This window comes from Leopardus geoffroyi, chromosome B3, assembly GCF_018350155.1.
Source record: "Leopardus geoffroyi isolate Oge1 chromosome B3, O.geoffroyi_Oge1_pat1.0, whole genome shotgun sequence".
In the NCBI taxonomy this organism is placed as follows: Eukaryota; Metazoa; Chordata; class Mammalia; order Carnivora; family Felidae; genus Leopardus; species Leopardus geoffroyi.
In genome coordinates this window covers 70338094-70356619 of record NC_059337.1, presented here as the reverse complement: position 1 = coordinate 70356619, position 18526 = coordinate 70338094, and the positions used below count along the sequence as shown (strand labels likewise).

The window sequence follows — 18526 nt, the reverse complement described above, 5'->3', positions numbered from 1 at the left end:
TTCATTTCCCTTATCATACAGGTTTCAAATATTTCAGAAAAATTTTTTTTCAGTAGAATGCATATACTACACATTTTGTTCACTTATAATTGAAGTTTCTCTATTTAACAGGTTATTTTTGACATTATATTTATTAAAATGATCTTATTAGGGGCACCTGGATGGCTCAGTTGGTTAAGCATCCAACTTCACTCAAGTCATGATCTCACAGTTTGAGTTTTAGCCCCGAGTTGGGCTCTGTGCTGACAGCTCAGAGCCTGGAGCCTGCTTCACATTCTGTATCTCCCTTTCTCTCTGCCCCTTACCCACTCATGCTCTGTCTCTCTCTCTTTCAAAAATAAATAAATTTTTAAAAATTTAAAAAATAAAATGATCTTACTAAATTTAATATTTCTTAATATTTGTCTTAAGTTTTTGAGGTTGACAACTGTGTGATTTGTTAATTAATATATTTTGCAACAGTCCCTTCAGTAGTATTACTTGATTTAATCTTCTTGTCCATAGCATATGATTGAAACAGTGCTGCAGGCTTCCTTCTTTATGTTATTGATTTTGATATTTCACCTATAACCAGATTTTGACTGCTGGTTTAAAAATTCTATTAAAACAATCATGTTAAAAATATTTCTTAATATTTCCTATTTTACTAAGAGATGTTATCAAGAATCAGTTTTGAGGGGCACCTGGGTGGCTCAGTGGGTTAAGTGTCTGACTTTGGCTCTGACTTTGGTTCAGGTCAGGACCTCACAGTTTGTGAGTTCGAGCCCCATATCTGGCTCTCTGCTGACAGCTCAGAGGCTGGAGCCTCCTTCAGATTCTGTGTCTCCCTCTCTCTATGCCCTTCCCCTGTTAGTGCTCACTTGCTCTCTCAAAAATAATAAACATTAAAATAAATTTTAAAAAAAAGAATCAGTTTTGAAACTTATCCAGTGACTGTTTAATACATTCATTCCCTAAAATTTTCATGGAAACAGCTTCTGAAACCAAATATTACTCATCTCTTCTCAGCATATTATGTGATGTGCTGTGAGATTGCAAGAATTTTCTCTTGATAAACCTACCAGAGGCTTTAAGTAGGAAAGTCACATGATCAAACTTGACTTTTGACAGACATATGTCAAATCAGACTATAGAATCAACTGGACTTGAGGAAGAATGGACCAGAGAGATCTTTTCAACTGTCAAGATGATAAAATACATAGACCAAAGGCAAAAAAAAAAAAAAATGATGATAGAATGAAGAGAAATGAAGAAATATTCACCAATAAAAATTGTGCAACTAGAGGTGGAAAGGGAAATACAAACAAGAGTGCCACACAGGTGTCTGTATCAGGCATCTGGGAAAATGGTAATGATATTTATTAAAACAATGGTGTGGAATATGAGTTCAGTTTTGGCTTGATAACTTGAAGGTGGAAGTCAGACTTCCATTTGTGTGTATCGTATACAGCTATGAATATATTGCTCTGGAGTGCAGTGATAAACCTACAGATAGAAAAGTGAACATGCAGGTACTAAAAAGCAGAAGGAGGGAGATCATTCATGGCTTTGGTTAAGTGACTATTCATGCATTTTGGTTTCCAGGTCCTTTCTAACTTTTTACTCTTACTTTTAGCACGTGAGCTTTCGAATGTCAGGGTTACTTCACTTTTAGCCATAACATTAGCATCAAATTCAGGAAAATATGGATCAGGAAAATCCGTTTGCACATGAAGATTTGTCCTTTTCATTTGGGAAAGAAAACTCTCCACAGATGACATGGATTTTCAATTCAACGAACCATTCTGGGCTGCACAATCCATCTTAACATCTCAAGGAAAATGAGATTATAGTAACTGGTTTAGAAAAATCATATAACAAACTTTCAAGTGGGATAGGCCTACACCCTCCTAATTTGAATGATTTTAGCTCACTACCTGAACAAATGGAATTTCTATTGGCAAAAAGTTGGAAGGGAAATGACTTTAAAGAAGACAAGAAGCCAAGGTCAGAAGGAGTTGCAGAAAAGAGGAAGGGCATGATAAACAGTATCAAATCCTGCGGTAAGATCAAGGTAAATAATGATTGAAAGGAAAGTGTTATGTGACATATCCAGGATCCAAAGCTTCTTCCTAACAAGGAAGAGACCTGTGGACACTAATTTTAGCTTATGAATGAAAATAAGTTTGGACCAGCTTGCCAATGAAGAGTTGGAGAGGAAGAAAATTAGAAAAGAACACACGATATAAAGATTTTACTTTTTCAAAAGAGAGTTCACTATGCTAATAAGTCATAATGCTTAATGTTCTCTTAGTTACAGGTCAAGGAAAATTTAAAGAGGAAGAAAATTAATTGATGGGTTTTGCATAAGACCCAGGATATAATTGAAGGGGCCGTCCTTGAATGTCATACTGCCATGGTTTAGATCAGGAATTCTGGTATCCTGCAAGCATAGATACAAATTCTGGCTCTGACAATTAATCCTTCTGGGACTCAGTTTCTACACTAGTAAAATGAATCTAATAAAACAGTGATTATATTATAGAATTTTATAAAGTTACAATGATGTACTGAGTACAGTGGCTTGCATGGAGGAATCACTTAATATGTTTTATCTGTTAATATTATCTTTGCTTAACAAACATTTCCTTACTTACTAATGGTATTTTTTCTCTCATACCCAATATTTTATTTGATATAGAGGTTCATGCATGCACCATGAAAATAATGTGTCTTGAACAAAGCATTTCAATTTGGACAGCTGACTTGCATGATAAATTGTACAAAAAAATCCCCACAGATGAGGTGAAGCAAGGTGAAACTTATTAAACAGTTTCAGCTTGATGATCTCTATTTGAACAGTGAGGTAAAATATCTACCTGACAAGAATTTGCTAGTATGAAAGCAATGTGAAGGTGACAGAAATGTTTGAGATTTTTCGGTTGTGGAAATAACTAGTTAAGTGGTCAGGGGAAATGTCTTGAAATCTCTAACAGGAAAACAAAATGCCTGATAATGGAATAAGAAGGGAAAAATAGTAATTCTGTTTTTTTTTTTGTATTTCTTTTCCAATTAAATTATTTCTAACTCTAGGATATGAATAAACTAGTAGGATAAATAGGAAACTACATTTGCACCACTGATTCTCACTTTTCTTCATGTTTTATCCTCAGGCGATTTGAAATCACCTCTTCTGTCCAAGTCAATGAATGGACTAAATGAATCTGTTGTTTCTGAGTTTATGTTGTTGGGACTCGCTAGTTCTTGGGAAACTAAAGTTTTTCTCATGTTGATATTTTCCTTGATTTACTTGGGGATCATCCTGGGAAATCTCTTCATTGTCTTTTTGGTAATTTTTGATTCTCATTTACATTCTCCTATGTACTTCCTGCTGGCCAACCTATCCCTCATTGATGTGGGGCTTTCCTCTACCACAGTTCCAAAGATGATTACAGACCTTCTAAATGAGTATAAGATAATTTCTTTCCAAAGTTGTATGACACAGATATGCTTCATCCACATCATGGGAGGAGTGGAGATGGTGTTACTCATCGCCATGGCATTTGACAGGTACACAGCAATCTGTAAGCCTCTTCACTACCTGAACATCATGAACCCTAAAATATGTGTTTCATTTGTAATTGCTGGCTGGGTCATTGGGGTGATCCATGCTATGTCCCAGTTTGCTTTCATTATAAACTTGCGTTTTTGCGGTCCTAATAAAGTAGACAGCTTTTACTGTGACTTTCCCAGAATCATAAAACTTGCATGCACAGATGGAGCCAAGTTTGAGTTTACTATTGCTGCCAACAGTGGCTTCATGAGCATGGGCACCTTCTTCCTGCTAATCCTTTCCTATATCTTCATTTTGGTCACTGTCTGGAAACGTTCTTCAGGAGACTTATCCAAAGCATTTGTCACTCTGTCAGCTCACATCACTGTGGTGGTTCTATTTTTCACTCCATGCATGTTTCTCTATGTATGGCCTTTCCCCACGTCATCAATTGATAAATACCTATTCATTGTTGACTTTGCTATCACCCCTGTCTTGAATCCTGCCATCTATACATTACGGAACAAAGACATAAAGATATCAATAAAAAGATTGAGCAAATGGGGACATTATGTCAAATTCTGCTGACTCAATCTGGCTTTGGAGCTCTAAAACTATACATCCATCAACCTATTGGATATTTTCACTTAGGTTTCTGATACTTGCCACATCTGGAGCTGGACATAACATCTATGTCACTGAAGTGATTTCTACTACTTCTGTAAAGCATTTACTTATCACCCTTACTACCATGGGAGTTGTGAATCCTCTAAGATATGGGTTATTTTATCAGACAGCATTACTATCTACTAAATATTTATAATTGAAATTATGATCATTTTTACAATAGAAGGATATAATTACATCTCTTCTGCTTCCCACAGGTTTGCAAATGAACTGCCAACTAGCTCTGGAGAATGTTAGGAATCATTATATCAAATATATGTGAGACTAGTAATTCTATGTAGTTTACTCAGTTTGTACTCCTTGAGAAGATCCAAAGTCAAAATTTGATTGTAATTTATTTGAAAGCTGATTTTTGGAAACAACATAATTAATGAACTGGAAAGTGAGACGGAGACGTGAAGGATGTTTATGTTGATAAATGTAATGGATTCGAGCCTATCATGGTCCTCTGGGGGACTCTATAAACTGTGGCTTAGAATTGTCCTAATTTAAGGTAAAGGAAGCTAGAGTACTTTTTAATTTTCATAGAGTGCATTAACTTCTTGGTATGTCCACTCTTCCCCACATATAATACTGTGCATTATAGGAATATGTCAGGTAGACTTCCAGATGCTGGCAGTAAAGAACCACCTCCGTGTTTGGTAACAAATGCCAAGGTATATCCCACTTTTCAAAGATACTTGATCTGTACTAAACATCACTTCATCCTGCTATAGATTTTTAAAGCAGCAACTGGATAAGATAATTCTGGGTTGAAAAATCACTATTTTAAAAGTCATTATGGATTTTCACTCAGTTCATGCTTATTGACCTCATGTTATTTGGTCTCTACTAAGGCCTAGCAACTAGCCAGAAATGTTTGTTTTCTTTTCTTTTCTTTTCTTTTCTCTTTCTTTCTTTCTTTCTTTTTTCTTTTCTTTTCTTTTCTTTTTCTTTATTTATTTTCCTTTCTTTTTTGTTTTTAAATTATTTTATTGAATTATAGTTAATATACAGTGTTATATTAGTTTCAGGTGTACAATACAATTGAACATTTCTGTGCATTACTCAGTGCTTATCACTACAAAGTAGCTACCATCTGTCAGCAAATAATATTATTACCATCTTATTTACTATATTCCTGATGCTGTGCTTTTCATTTCTGTGACTTATTTATTTTATAACTGAGTTTGTACCTCTTAATCCTCTTTATTTATTTCACCTATCCTCCCACCAACCTCCCCTCTGGCAACTATCACTTTATACTCTGTATTTAAGAGGTTTTTTTTTAATCTCTCTTTTTTTCTTTGCTCATTTATTTCTTAAATTCCACATATGATGAAATCAGATGTTTTTCCTCCTCTGACTTATTTCATCTAGCATTGTACTCTCTAGGTCCATCCATGTTGTTGCAAATGGGAACATCTTATTCCTTTTATGACTGATTAATATTCCATTGTGTATATATACCATATATTTATCGATTCGTCTATTGATGGACATGGGTTGCTTCCATATCTTGGCTATTATAAATAATGTAACAAGAAAAGGGGAGCATGTATATTTTCAAATTAGTGTTGCATAAATGTTTTCTTATTATAAGAAAGCTAAAGAGGACGGAAGAATATTTTAAATCATAAAGATCTGTACTAATTCTCCATGTAGTATCCATATGTGACTCAGTAACTTCAAATATCACTGTTTCTACCCTAGACCACTGGCCTCCTAGAAATTATCCCAAAGGGACAGGTCCATGAATTGGGGGAAAATATATTTCCCACTCTCTGGCATACATGTGACTTACAAAAGTGTCTATAACTTTGCCACTTCCTTCTCATCTGGTCCAACAGCATTATATCATTACTGTAATGGGCGTGGATTATGTCCTCTGGAATAGAAAACTAGAGAGTTGATAAAGCCCTGAGACGGAATAATGAATGTATGTTGCTGTATCTGCCAGAAGAAAAAAATGCTTCTGAAAATTTTTGCTAATAACCCCGCCAGGGAAGACAGTAGAGTAGGAGGACCCTAAACTCACCTTGTCCCGTGGATACAATTAGATAACACTTACATAAGAGTTAACAACCCAGAAAAGGACCCAAAGACTGGCCGAACATATTCTACAACTGAAGGTAGAGAGAGGCCATGTTGAAGAGGTTAGGAAGGGTGAAGACTCAGTGGGAACCTAAACCCTCAGATTTGACCACTAGAGTGAAGGAACTGGGAGTGTGAGAGGAGCAAGAAACAGACTACTTATACCAGGGAGCCTACAAAAAGAAGAGAAATCCCCGTACCCTATGACTTTGAAAATCAAAGGGACCAGATTTCATGAGTGCTTACAACCTGCAGGACTTAGAACCTGGAACTTTAAAAATCCGCACACTCTGCTCTGAGAGAGCCCAGAGAGTGCTAGGAATCTGACCCACTGACCTTAAAGAGACAGCACAGAGAATAGCTCACAGAGATACAGCTTGGAAGCAACAGTTTAAAAAAGGTGCCTGGAGTTTATCGGAGGAAGAGTCGGTTACTAATCTCACAGTTCTCTGAGGGACTTCTTTAGGAATAAAGGAGATGGTAGGTGCCATTTCCGTCCTCCTCCCCCTCATCATAAATACATAGCCACCTGTGGGAACCAGCACTACTCCAGCACTCACTACCTAACTTGCTTAGAGTACGCCCCACCCTCTTGAGCCAGACCTGTCTTAGTATCGATGCTGTGGACTCCCTCCCCCAGAAGATGTGTACAAACTTTGCCAACACTGCACCTCTCCGCCTCCCACGTAAGATGCCCACACCTTGTTAAAATTGCACCTCCAGCCTGCACATGCTTTACTGAATTACTGAACAGCTTGGCTGGCCCAGTCTCTACAACAGCCTCCTCCATATTGGAGGAGGAACTGCACACACAGCTTACAGCATCATGCTCCCACCCTGCCAGCCAGTCTCTGCAGCAGGTGTGTGTTCGCTGTGGAGGAGGGCCAGCATCACTTAGTTAAAAGTTTTAAGTTCAGGGGTGCCTGGGTGGCTCAGTCGGTTGAGTGTCCGACTTTGGCTCAGGTCATGATCTCGCGTCTGTGAGTTTGAGCCCCGCGTCTGGCTCTGTGCTAACAGCTCGAAGCCTGGAACCTCCTTCACATTCTGTGTCTCCCTCTCTCTCTGCCCTTCCCCCACTCATGCTCGCTCTCTCTCTCTCTCTCTCTCTCTCTCTCTCTCTCTCTCTCTTTCTCTGTCTCTCTGTGTCAAAAATAAACATTAAAAAAAAAGTTTAAGTTCAATACACTACTTTCATGGGCAAGAGATGAAGGTGACTTTCCCAATACACAGAAACAGATACAGAGTGTCGGAAAAAATGAAGAGTCAAAGGAAAAAGTCACAAATGAAAAGTAGGACAAAACCACAGCAAAAGACCTAAATGAAACAGATATAATTAATATGCCTGATAGAGCATTTGAGGTAATGATCATAAGGATAATCAATCGACTTGAGAAGTGAGTGAAGGATATCAGTGAGACCCTTAAGAGATAGAAAATGTGAAAAAGAACCAATTAGAGATGAGGAACACGATAAATGACATTTAAAATACACTTGAAAGAATAAATAGCAGATTGGAAGAAGTGGAAGAATTAATTAATAACTAGAACAGAGTAATGGAAAGTAATCAAACTGAACAAATGGTAGAAAAAAATATGCAAAACTAGAATAGACTTAGGGAACACAGTGACTCCATCAAGTGTAATAACATTTGCATTATAGGGAATTCCAGAAGAAGAGAAAGAAAAGGGGGCTAAAAATTTATTTGAAGAAATCATAGTTGAAAAGTTCCCTAATCTGGGGAAGGAAATAGATATCCAGATCCAGTAGACACGCAGAACCCCCAACAAAATTAACCCAAGGAATTCCATATAAAGACACATAGTAATCAAAATAGCAAAAATGTGATAAAGAAAAAAAAATTAAAGTAGAAAAAAAAAGACAGTTCCACGTACAAGGGAAACCCCATAAGAATTATCAGCTGATTTCTCAGCAAAAACTTGACAGGGTAGAAGGGGTGGGCAGGATATATACAAAAGGCTGAAAGGAAAACTTTTACAGACAAGAATACTCTTTCCAGCAAGGCTATCATACAGAATAGAAGGAGAGATAAAAAGTTTCTCAGACGAACAAAAACTGGAAGAGCTCATGACCACTAAAACAGCCCTATAAGAAATATTAAAGGGGACTATTTGGGTGGAAAATAAAAGACCATAAGTGAGAGTGTAAAAAGTAGAAAACAGTAAAAATAAGTATATCTGTAAAAATCAGTCAAGGGATTCACAAAATAAAGGATGTAACAGATGACACAATATACCTAAATGTGGGGGGGAGAGAAGTAAAGAACAGGTTCGAACTTAAGCAACTATCAACTTAATGTAGATTGATATATGCAGATGTTGTATACAAACCTAATGAAAACCACAAATCAAAAACAACTATGAGATATGCAAAGAATTTTTAAAAAAGGAACCCAAGGATATCACTAAAGAAAACCAGAAAACTATGAAAGAAAGCAAGAGAAGAAAGGATTAGAGCAAAACTACAAAAACAACCACAAAACAAGTAACAAAATGGCAATAAATATATATCTATCAATAATTACTTTGAAGGCAAATGGACTAAATGCTCCAATCAAAAGACACAAAGTGACAGAGTAAATAAAACAGTAGGACTCACCTATATGCTGCCTATAAGAGACTCATTTCAGATGTAATGATACCTGCAGATTGAAAGCGAGGGGATGGAGAAACATTCATCATGCAAATGGATGTCCAAAGAAAGCCAGAATAGCATACTTACATTGGATGAAACAGAACTTTAAACAAAGACTGTAACAAGATATAGATAGATAGATAGATAGATAGATAGATAGATAGACAAAAGGACACTATGTATTAATAAAGGGGACAATCCAACAAGAAGATATAACAATTGTAAATATGTATACACCCCACATAGGAGGACCCAAATACATAAAACAGTTAATAACAAGCATAGAGGAACTAATCAATAATACAACAATATTAGGGGGCTTTAACACCCCACTTACATTGATGTCCAGATCAACCAAGCAGAAAATCAACAAGAAACAGTGGCTTTAAATAACATACATGATCAGATAGATTTAACAGATATATTCAAAACATTCCATTCTAAAACAGCAGAATACACATTCTTTTCAAGTGCATACGGAATATTCTCTAGACTAGATCATATATTAGTACATAAAACAAGCCTCAGCAAACTCAAAATGATCAGAGTCATACCATGCACCTCTTCTGACCACAATGCTAGGAAACCACAAAAAAAAAAAAGTCTGGAAAGAGCACAAATACATGAAGGTTAAATAACATAATACTAAACCATGAAAGGGCCAACCAAGAAATCAATGAAGAAAACATTGGTTTCAGCTCAAGTCATGATCTCATCAAGCCCTACTTCAGGCTCTGTACTGACAGCATGGAGCCTGTTTAGGATTCTCTCTCCCTCTCTGCCCCTCCTCCACTTACTCTCTTCTCTCCCTCTCTCAAAATAAATAAACTTAAAAAAAAAGAAAGAAATAAAACCCACAGTTAATATACTCAATGGGGAAAAACTGAGAGCTTGTCCCCTAAGGTCAGGAACAAAACAAGGATGTCCACTTTTACTCAACATAGTACTGGAAGTCCTAGGCACAGCAATCAGACAACAAAATGAAATAAAGGCATTCAAACTGGTAAGGGAAAAATAAAACTTTCACTATTTGCATATGAATGATAGTATATATAGAAAATCTGAAAGGCTCCACCAAAAATCTGCTAGAACTGATCAATTCAAAAAGTCCCAGGCTAAAAAATCAATGTGCATATATCTGTTGCATTTCCATACACCAATAATGAACCAGCAGATAGAGAAATTAACAAAACAATCCCATTTACAAATGCACCAAAAATAATAACATACCTAGAAATAAACCTAACCAAAGAGGTGAAAGACCTGTACTCTGAAAACTATAAAATAGTGATGAAAGAAATTGAAGGTGACATAAAGAAATGGAAAGACATTCCATACCCATGGATTGAAAGAACAAATATCATTAAAATGTCTATACTACCAGAACCAGTATACATATTCAATGCAATCTCTATCAAAATACCAACAGCATTCTTCATAGAACTAGAACAAATAATCCTGAAATTTGTATGGAACCACAAAAGACCCCAAATAGCCAAAGCAATCTTGAATAAGAAAAGCAAAGTTGGAGGCATCACAATTCCAGCCTTAAGCAAAGAATATGGTACTGACACAAAATTAGACACATAGATCAATGGAACAGAATAAAAAAAAAAAAAAAACAGAAATAAACCCGAAATTATGTGGTTGATTAATCTTCAATGAAACAGGAAAGAATATCCAATTGAAAAAAAAATACAGTCTCTTCAAAAATGGTGCTGGGAAAAATTGGTCACCTACCTGCAAAATAAAGAAAGTGCACCACTTTCTTACATCATACACAAAAATGAATTCAAAACGAATTAAAGACTTAAATGTGATACCTGAATCATAAAATTCCTATAAGAGTAAACAGGCAGTAACTTTTTGACATTGGCTGTAGCGATATTTTTCTAGCTATATCTCCTGAGCAAGGAAATAAAATAAAAACCAACTATTGGGATTACATCAAAATAAAAAGTTTCTGCACAGCAAAGGAAATAATCAACAAAACTAAAGGGCAACATACAGAATGGGAGATTTTTGCAAATGATATATCCAAGATAGGATTAGTATCCAAAATATATAAAGAATTTACAAAACTAAATACCCAAAAGACAAATAATCCAATTAAAAAACGAGCAGAAGAAATGAAAAGACATTTCTCCAAAGAAGACATCCACATGGCCAACAGACACATGAAAACATGCTCAATATCACTCATCAAGGAAATGCAAATCAAAACTATAATGAGATACCACCTCACACTTGTCAGAATGGCTAGAATCAACAACAGGAGAAACAAATTTTGGCAAGGGTGTGGAGAAAAAGAAACCCTCCTGTACTGTTGGTGGGAATGAAAACTGTTTCAGGCACTCTGGAAAACAGTATTGAGGTTTCTCAAAAAGTCAAAAATAGAACTACTCTATGATCCAGCAATCACACTGCTGGGTATTTACCCCCAAAATACAAAAACACTAACTCAAAGGGATACATGCTTCCCTATGTTTATTGTAGCATCACTTATGATAGCCAAATTATGGAAGCAGCCCAAGTATTCATCAACAGATGAATAAAAATGACATGGTATACACTCAATGGAATATCATCTTGCCATCTGCAATGACATGGATGGGGTAGAGAATATAATGCTAAGTGAAATAAGTCAGAGAAAGACAAATACTGTATGATTTCACTCCTATTTGGAATTTAAGAAACAAAACAAATGAGCAAAGGAAAGAGAGAGAGAGAGAAACCAAGAAACAGACTCTTGGTTACCAGAGGTGGGATGCTAGGGGAATGAGTGAAAGAGGGGTGGAGATTAAGGAGTGTACTTACCAAGATAAGCACTGTGTCATGTACGGAATTACTGAATCACTATATTGTATACCTGAAACTAATATAACACTGTACGTGAACAATACTGGAAACAAATTTTTGCTAACAAATGTAGACAATCAAATGCATTTAGTAAATCAATAACTTGGTACCAGAAACCAGATGCATAGTAATTAAATACAGCAATGAATTCATAGATGGAACAATAGGTATAATTGGCATTATCACCTGATTAAGTTTAACATAATACACTGTTGTTCTTAAAGATACATCAAGACTTCTGCACAGGCAAAATAGGCAAGTTGAAAGAAATTGTGGTAGGAATCAAAACTCTGCATCTTTGAGAAAGTGATGTCAGCAAGATGGTGGAATAGGAAATCTCAGCCCTCATTCCCCTACAGGAGCATTTATTTGACAATAACATACAGACTGAAACACCTTTTTGAGAGGTCTGGAATCCAGTTGTAGGACCTCATGTAGGCAAAACACCAAGGATAGCCATATTAAATTGTGAAAGAAGAGTGATTTCTCTTTGTGTAAGTCCTCCCCCCAAACCAGCATAGCTCAGTGCCTAGAAAGATCACATCAGCCCTATACTTTTCCCATGGAAGAAAGAGAAAGTGGAACTTACATCCAAGGACCACAGCCTTTTGTGCACTACCTGAGGGGCCAGTTTGTATCTTCCCTTTACAAGTGTTGCTGAACCAGTATAGGTTGTATGCCTGAAGGAAACCAAAAACAGAGGGAAGGGGCAGATGGCTTGCTACACAAATAAAATGGAGAAAAGGGAGAAATTAATTACACTATAAGTGTTTTTTAAAATATAAACAAAATCGGGGCGCCTGGGTGGCGCAGTCGGTTAAGCGTCCGACTTCAGCCAGGTCACGATCTCGCGGTCCGTGAGTTCGAGCCCCGCGTCAGGCTCTGGGCTGATGGCTCAGAGCCTGGAGCCTGTTTCCGACTCTGTGTCTCCCTCTCTCTCTGCCCCTCCCCCGTTCATGCTCTGTCTCTCTCTGTCCCAAAAATAAATAAACGTTGAAAAAAAAATTTTAAATATAAACAAAATTAACAAACTTTTACCTGGACTAACAAAAGAAAGGCCAGTAAAAAAAAAATCAGAAAGAAAAATGAGATATTAAGACTGTTAACACAGAAATTTAAAAGATCATAAAAACTATTATAAATAATCACATGCCAACAGATTGAATATCCTAAAAGAAATGGTTAAATTCCTAGAAATACACAACCTACCAAGACTGAATCAGGAACAGATATCTGAACATACCAATAATGAGTAAGGAGATTGAATCACTAATCAAAAACTTCACAACAAAGAAAAGTCCACAACCAGATGGCTTCACTGGTGAATCTACCAAACATTCAAAAAAGAATTAACATCAATCCTTCTCAAACGCTTCCAAAAAATTAAATAGAAGGGAACATTTCAAACTCATTTTATGAGGCCACTATTAATATTTAGAAGGCCTTAATATCAAAAATAGACTAAGACATTTAGCTTTATTGTTTCCTTCACTGTGTAGAAGCTTTTTATTTTGATGTTGTCTCAATAGCTTATTTTTGCTTTTGTTTCCCGTGCCTCAGGAGATATATCTAGAAAGAAGTTGCTATGGCTGATGTCAAAGAAGTTACCGTCCATGTTCTCTTACAGGATTTTTATGGTTTCAGGCCTCACATTATGACTACAATAGACAAGTTATGGAAATAGCTTAAGTGTCTACGGACTGATGAATGGATAAAGAAATGATATATATACATACAATACATTACTCAGCCATAGAAAAGAACGAAATCTTGCCATTTGCAATGACATTGGTAGAGTTATTAGAGAGTACTATGCCAAACGAAATAAGTCAGATAAAGACAAAAACCATATGATTTCATTCACAAGTGGAATTTAAGAAACAAAACAAACAAGCAAAGGGGAAAAAAAGAGAGACGGGGGTAAACCAAGAAACAGACTCTTAACTATAGAGAACAAACTAATGGTTACCAGAGGGGAGGTGGGTGGGGAAAGGGGTTAAATAGATGATGGGTATTAAGGAGGACAGTTGTGATGAGCACTGGGTGTTGTATGGAGGAGCTGAATCACTACATTGTATACCTGAAACTAATATTACACCGTATGTTAACTATCTGGAATTTAAATAAAACATTTTTAAAAAACAGACACTACAAAAAGGGAAAACTATAGGCCAATATCCTTGATCAATATAGATATAAAAATCCTCAACAAATTACAAGCAAACCCAAATTCAATGGATTAAAATGATCATCCACCATGACCAGGTGAAATTTATCCCTGAGATTTAAGGAAGATACAACATACACAGGTCAATTAATGTGGCACAGAACATTAACAGAATAAAGGATAAAAATCATATGACCATGTCAATATATGAAGAAAAATCATTTAAAAATTCAAACACCATTTCATGATTAAAGCTCTGAACAAACAAGACATAGAAGGAAATTACTTCAATGTAATACAGGCTATCTATAAAAATCACATAATCAATGGAGAAAAAAAAGAAAGATTTTCCTCTAAGATCAGGAACAAGGTGAGGATGCTCACTCACACACTTCTATCCAATACAGTACTGGAAATTCTAGCCAGACCAATTAGACAAGAAAAAGAAATAAAAAGCATGTAAGCCAGAAATATAGAAGTAAAATTATTTGTTTGCAAATGATCTTCCATGTAAAAAACCCTAATGAGTCTTCACACATACACAAAAAAAACTATAGAATAAAAAACTGAGTTAAATTGCAGAATGCAAAATCAAATACAAAAGATCATTGTATGTGTATACATTAACAATAAACATTTGAAAAGGAAATTAAGAAAACAAACCCATTTATAACACCACCAAAAGAATAAAATGCATAAGAATAAACTTAACCAAGGAGGTGAAAGACTTGTGCGTGGAAAACTCCGGAACACAAATGTACAAAATTAAAGTAGATACAACTAAATGAAAAGATAGCTCACATTCATGGATTAGAAGACTTAATGTTATTAAAATGTCATTGTTATCTCAAGTGATCTACAGATACAGTGCAATCCCTAACAAAATTCCAATGGCACTTTTCACCAAAAATAGAGAAAACAGTCCTAAAATTCATATGGAACCACAAAAGACCCTGAATATGCAAAATAATCTTGAGAAAGAAAAACAATGATGGGAACACCTGGGTGCCTCAGTCGGGTAAGCATCCGACTTCAGCTCAGGTCAGCTCCTGAGTTCGAGCCCAGTGTCAGGGCTCTGAGCTGCCAGCACAGAGCCTGGAGCCTGCCTCAGATTCTGTGTCTCCCTCTCTGTCTGCCCCTCCCTTGTTTGCACTCTTCTCTCTCTCAAAAATAAACACTGAAAAAAAAGAAAAGAAAAACAAATTAGAACTATCACAAATCCTGATTTCAAAATATACTGCAAAACTATTGTAGTTTAAAAAAAGTATGGTACTGGCATGAAAACAGACATAGACCAATGCAACAGACTAGACAGCCCCAAAATAAACCCTCATATTACAGTCAACCGACCTTTGACAAGGATGCCAAGAATACAATGCACAAAGGAGAGTCTCCTCAACAAATGGCATTTGGAAAACTGGATACCCAAACTCCAAAGAATGAAATTGGACCCTTTACCTTACGTCACACAGAAAAATCAACTGAAAACGAAATAAAGATTTAAGGTATAAAACCCCTAAAATAAAACCTAAGGGAAATGCTTCATGACATTGCATTTGGCAATGATTTCTTGAACATGACACCATAGACAGGCAACAAAAACAGAATAATACACAAGTGGAGCTACATCAAACATAAAAACTTCTATACAGCAAAACAAACAAGTGAGTGGAAATGCAACCTACAGAATGGGAGAAACTTTTTGGAAACTATACCTCCCATAAGGCTTAAAATACATAACTCATATGACTCAATGGCAAAAAACAAATAATCCAATTTTAAAATGGGCAAAGGACATAAATGGAAATTTCTCAAAAGAAGACATACAGATGGCCAATATATATATTAAGAGGTATTCAACATCACTGATCATCATGGAAATGCAAATCAAAATGACAATGATACCATTCCACATGTTACAGTTACATGTTACAGTTACATGTTACAGTTACAGTTACATGCCACATGTTACAGTTACAGGTGGTTATAAAAGAAACAAGAGAGAACAAGTGCTGTTTAAAAAAAAAAAAAAGTGGAGAAAAAAGAACTCCGGTACACTGTTGGTGGGAATGTAAACTGGTACAGAATTTTAGAAAACAGTACAGAAGTTCTTCAAAATATTACAAATAGAACTACCTTATTATCTAGCAATCTCACTTCTTAGTTTACATCTAAAAGAAATGAAATCAGCATCATTTCATTACAGAGAGATAGCTACACTCCTACATTCATTGCAGCATTATTCACAATAGCCAAGATATGGAAATACCCTAATATCTATCTATGGATGAATGATAAAGAAAATGTTTTATATACATAAATGGAATACGATGGAGCCTCAAAAAAAGAAGGAAATCTTGCCATACGCAACATGGATGGACCTAGAAGACATTACGCTAAGTGAAATCAGCCAGTCACCAAAGGAAAAATGCTACATGATCTCACATATCTGAAGTGTCTAAAATAATCACATCATAAAAACAGAGTATAGAAGGGTGGTTTCCAGGGACTGAGTAGGGGGGAGGAAATTAAGAGTTGCTATTCAACGGATAAGAGTTTCAGTTAAACAAGATGAATGAGATCTAGAAATCTACTGTACAACAATCTACCCTATAATTAATGATATTGTTTTGGACACTTAAAACTCTATTAGGAAAGAATATAAAGTATTCTCAGATCAAGTATAAAGTATTCTTACTACAATAGAAAAAAACAAAAAAAAACTCTACATCTTTGAATCCACTGTGATGGTAGTGCTAATCTCTACAATTCTTTCTAAAATGAAGTATTGTTTTGGTTTATTATTTTGATATGTTAATTAGGTCTAATTTGGCTCACTTGTCCTTTCTTATCATAACAGCTTTGACTTCATGGCTTAGTTAATCAATATTGGAATTCTGCCAATTTGTTAGTATATCTATGCCAATCTTTACCTCAAACTATAGACATAACTAAAGGGAGAGGAAGGTGGGTGATGGGCATTGAGGAGGGCACCTGTTGGGATGAGTACTGCGTGTTGTATGGAAACCAATTTGACAATAAATTTCATATTAAAAAAAAAGAAAAAAAATAATGGATTTAGGAAACCACAGAGCACAGTGTGAGATGGGCACAGACAAAATTTCATTGGCCACCTGATCACCATAAGCCCCTAATTTTTGACTGGTTGTCCACAGTAGCATTTTCATTCTCCAGAAATTAGTGACAGTTAAAAATCAGTGTCTAATAATGCCTAAAATTCTGATTATTTCAGAGTCCTTTGGGAGAAGGATAGGAAAAATATAGTATAAAATGGCTGTGTAGAAAGGTCCTCACTCAAGAGGACACAGTCCTCCCTTCACTCAAGGAGCTTTGGTTTGGTAAATCAGATCCAGTCTAAAGCAAATCTCTAGATGCATGGAGCAAATTCCTTGTTGCCTAGGTCTGGGAGTGGAAGTAAAGATTAACTACCAATAGTTGCAAGGAGTATTTTGGGGTGATCAAATTATTCTAAAACTTAATTATGATGATGATTATACAACTCTATAAATTTATTTGAAATTACTAAGTAGAACATTTAACTGGATAAATTTTACAGTATACATATTAAACCTCCATAAAGCTGTTAAAAATACCAAGTGAGACTTTCAAATCTAACTTTGTACTACTTTTGGAACTCCCCTGATTTGTTCAAATACCAGTCCATTATTTCTCAAAATCCAAGTTAGAAATCCATTAAGGTATAATGTGATAGTTTTCTTAAATTTGATAATGATGCCAAAATGACACTATCAATGGTTCAGATAACTTGCAATAACAATGAATATGTAACAAACCTAAAATTCTATCATTTGGGAAAAAATATTATCAGAGCACAAAACCACAGACCATCATCACATTGAACTGCTCAATTTCCCTGGATCTCTTTTCTGCAAATTGTGATAATTTACCCTTGGGAGAAGCAGTATGCACAGAAGACCTGGTTTCCATTTGAAGTAATTATGGACTCAATCCAGTCCTGCTATCCAGTCCTACTAATTGACTCCCTTCCTAATGGAATGAACTATTTATAAGTTTCTGTCTGAAGAAATGGTGGCGATTCAAAGGGGGTGTTAACTGTCTGTGTGTCTCAATCTCTTGAAGCTCCTGCTGAGTGAAACCTGCACCTGAGCAGGTACATATGAAGCCTGCTCTCTAACTCCCTAGCAACTGGTTACATTTTGTTACCAAACCTTCTTTCCTCTGTATCTCAAGGTTCCTTTTGTTCATGTGGTTTTTGAATGATTTTCACTCATACTGTTTTATGTATGTTCTGGTCTCATTTTCTTAAGTTCAATTGTATTATGAGGTGAATTTCTCTTCAAGGAGTCCTTATCAGTTTTAAATTGGTACGTGAAGAGGCTTTAATTTTCCACCCCCTTTTCACTCTGATATCAGATTAATGGAAATAAAACATTATGTTTTTGCTATTTCATTCCAACTGAGCACAATCTGGCAGAGCAAGCTATCTCTATGTTTGGAAAGCATTGAATGATCAAGTCTTAAAGATCATTAAAATTATTTTTTTAATTTATTAA

At 35.7% G+C, this 18526-nt stretch overlaps 1 protein-coding gene across 1 annotated transcript; it reads left to right on the top strand.

Moving 5' to 3' along the window:
- The first annotated feature begins 3184 nt into the window (after positions 1-3184).
- On the top strand, positions 3185-4120 carry LOC123582203 (olfactory receptor 4F21-like). Its single transcript, XM_045448459.1, has one exon. It carries the CDS (start codon positions 3185-3187, stop codon positions 4118-4120), a length of 936 nt encoding a protein of 311 aa, XP_045304415.1.
- The last annotated feature ends 14406 nt before the right edge of the window (positions 4121-18526 follow it).

Excerpts from the sequence above, each read along its gene's own strand:
- LOC123582203 (XM_045448459.1), top strand. The coding sequence starts at position 3,185 with ATGAATGGACTAAATGAATCTGTTGTTTCTGAGTTTATGTTGTTGGGA.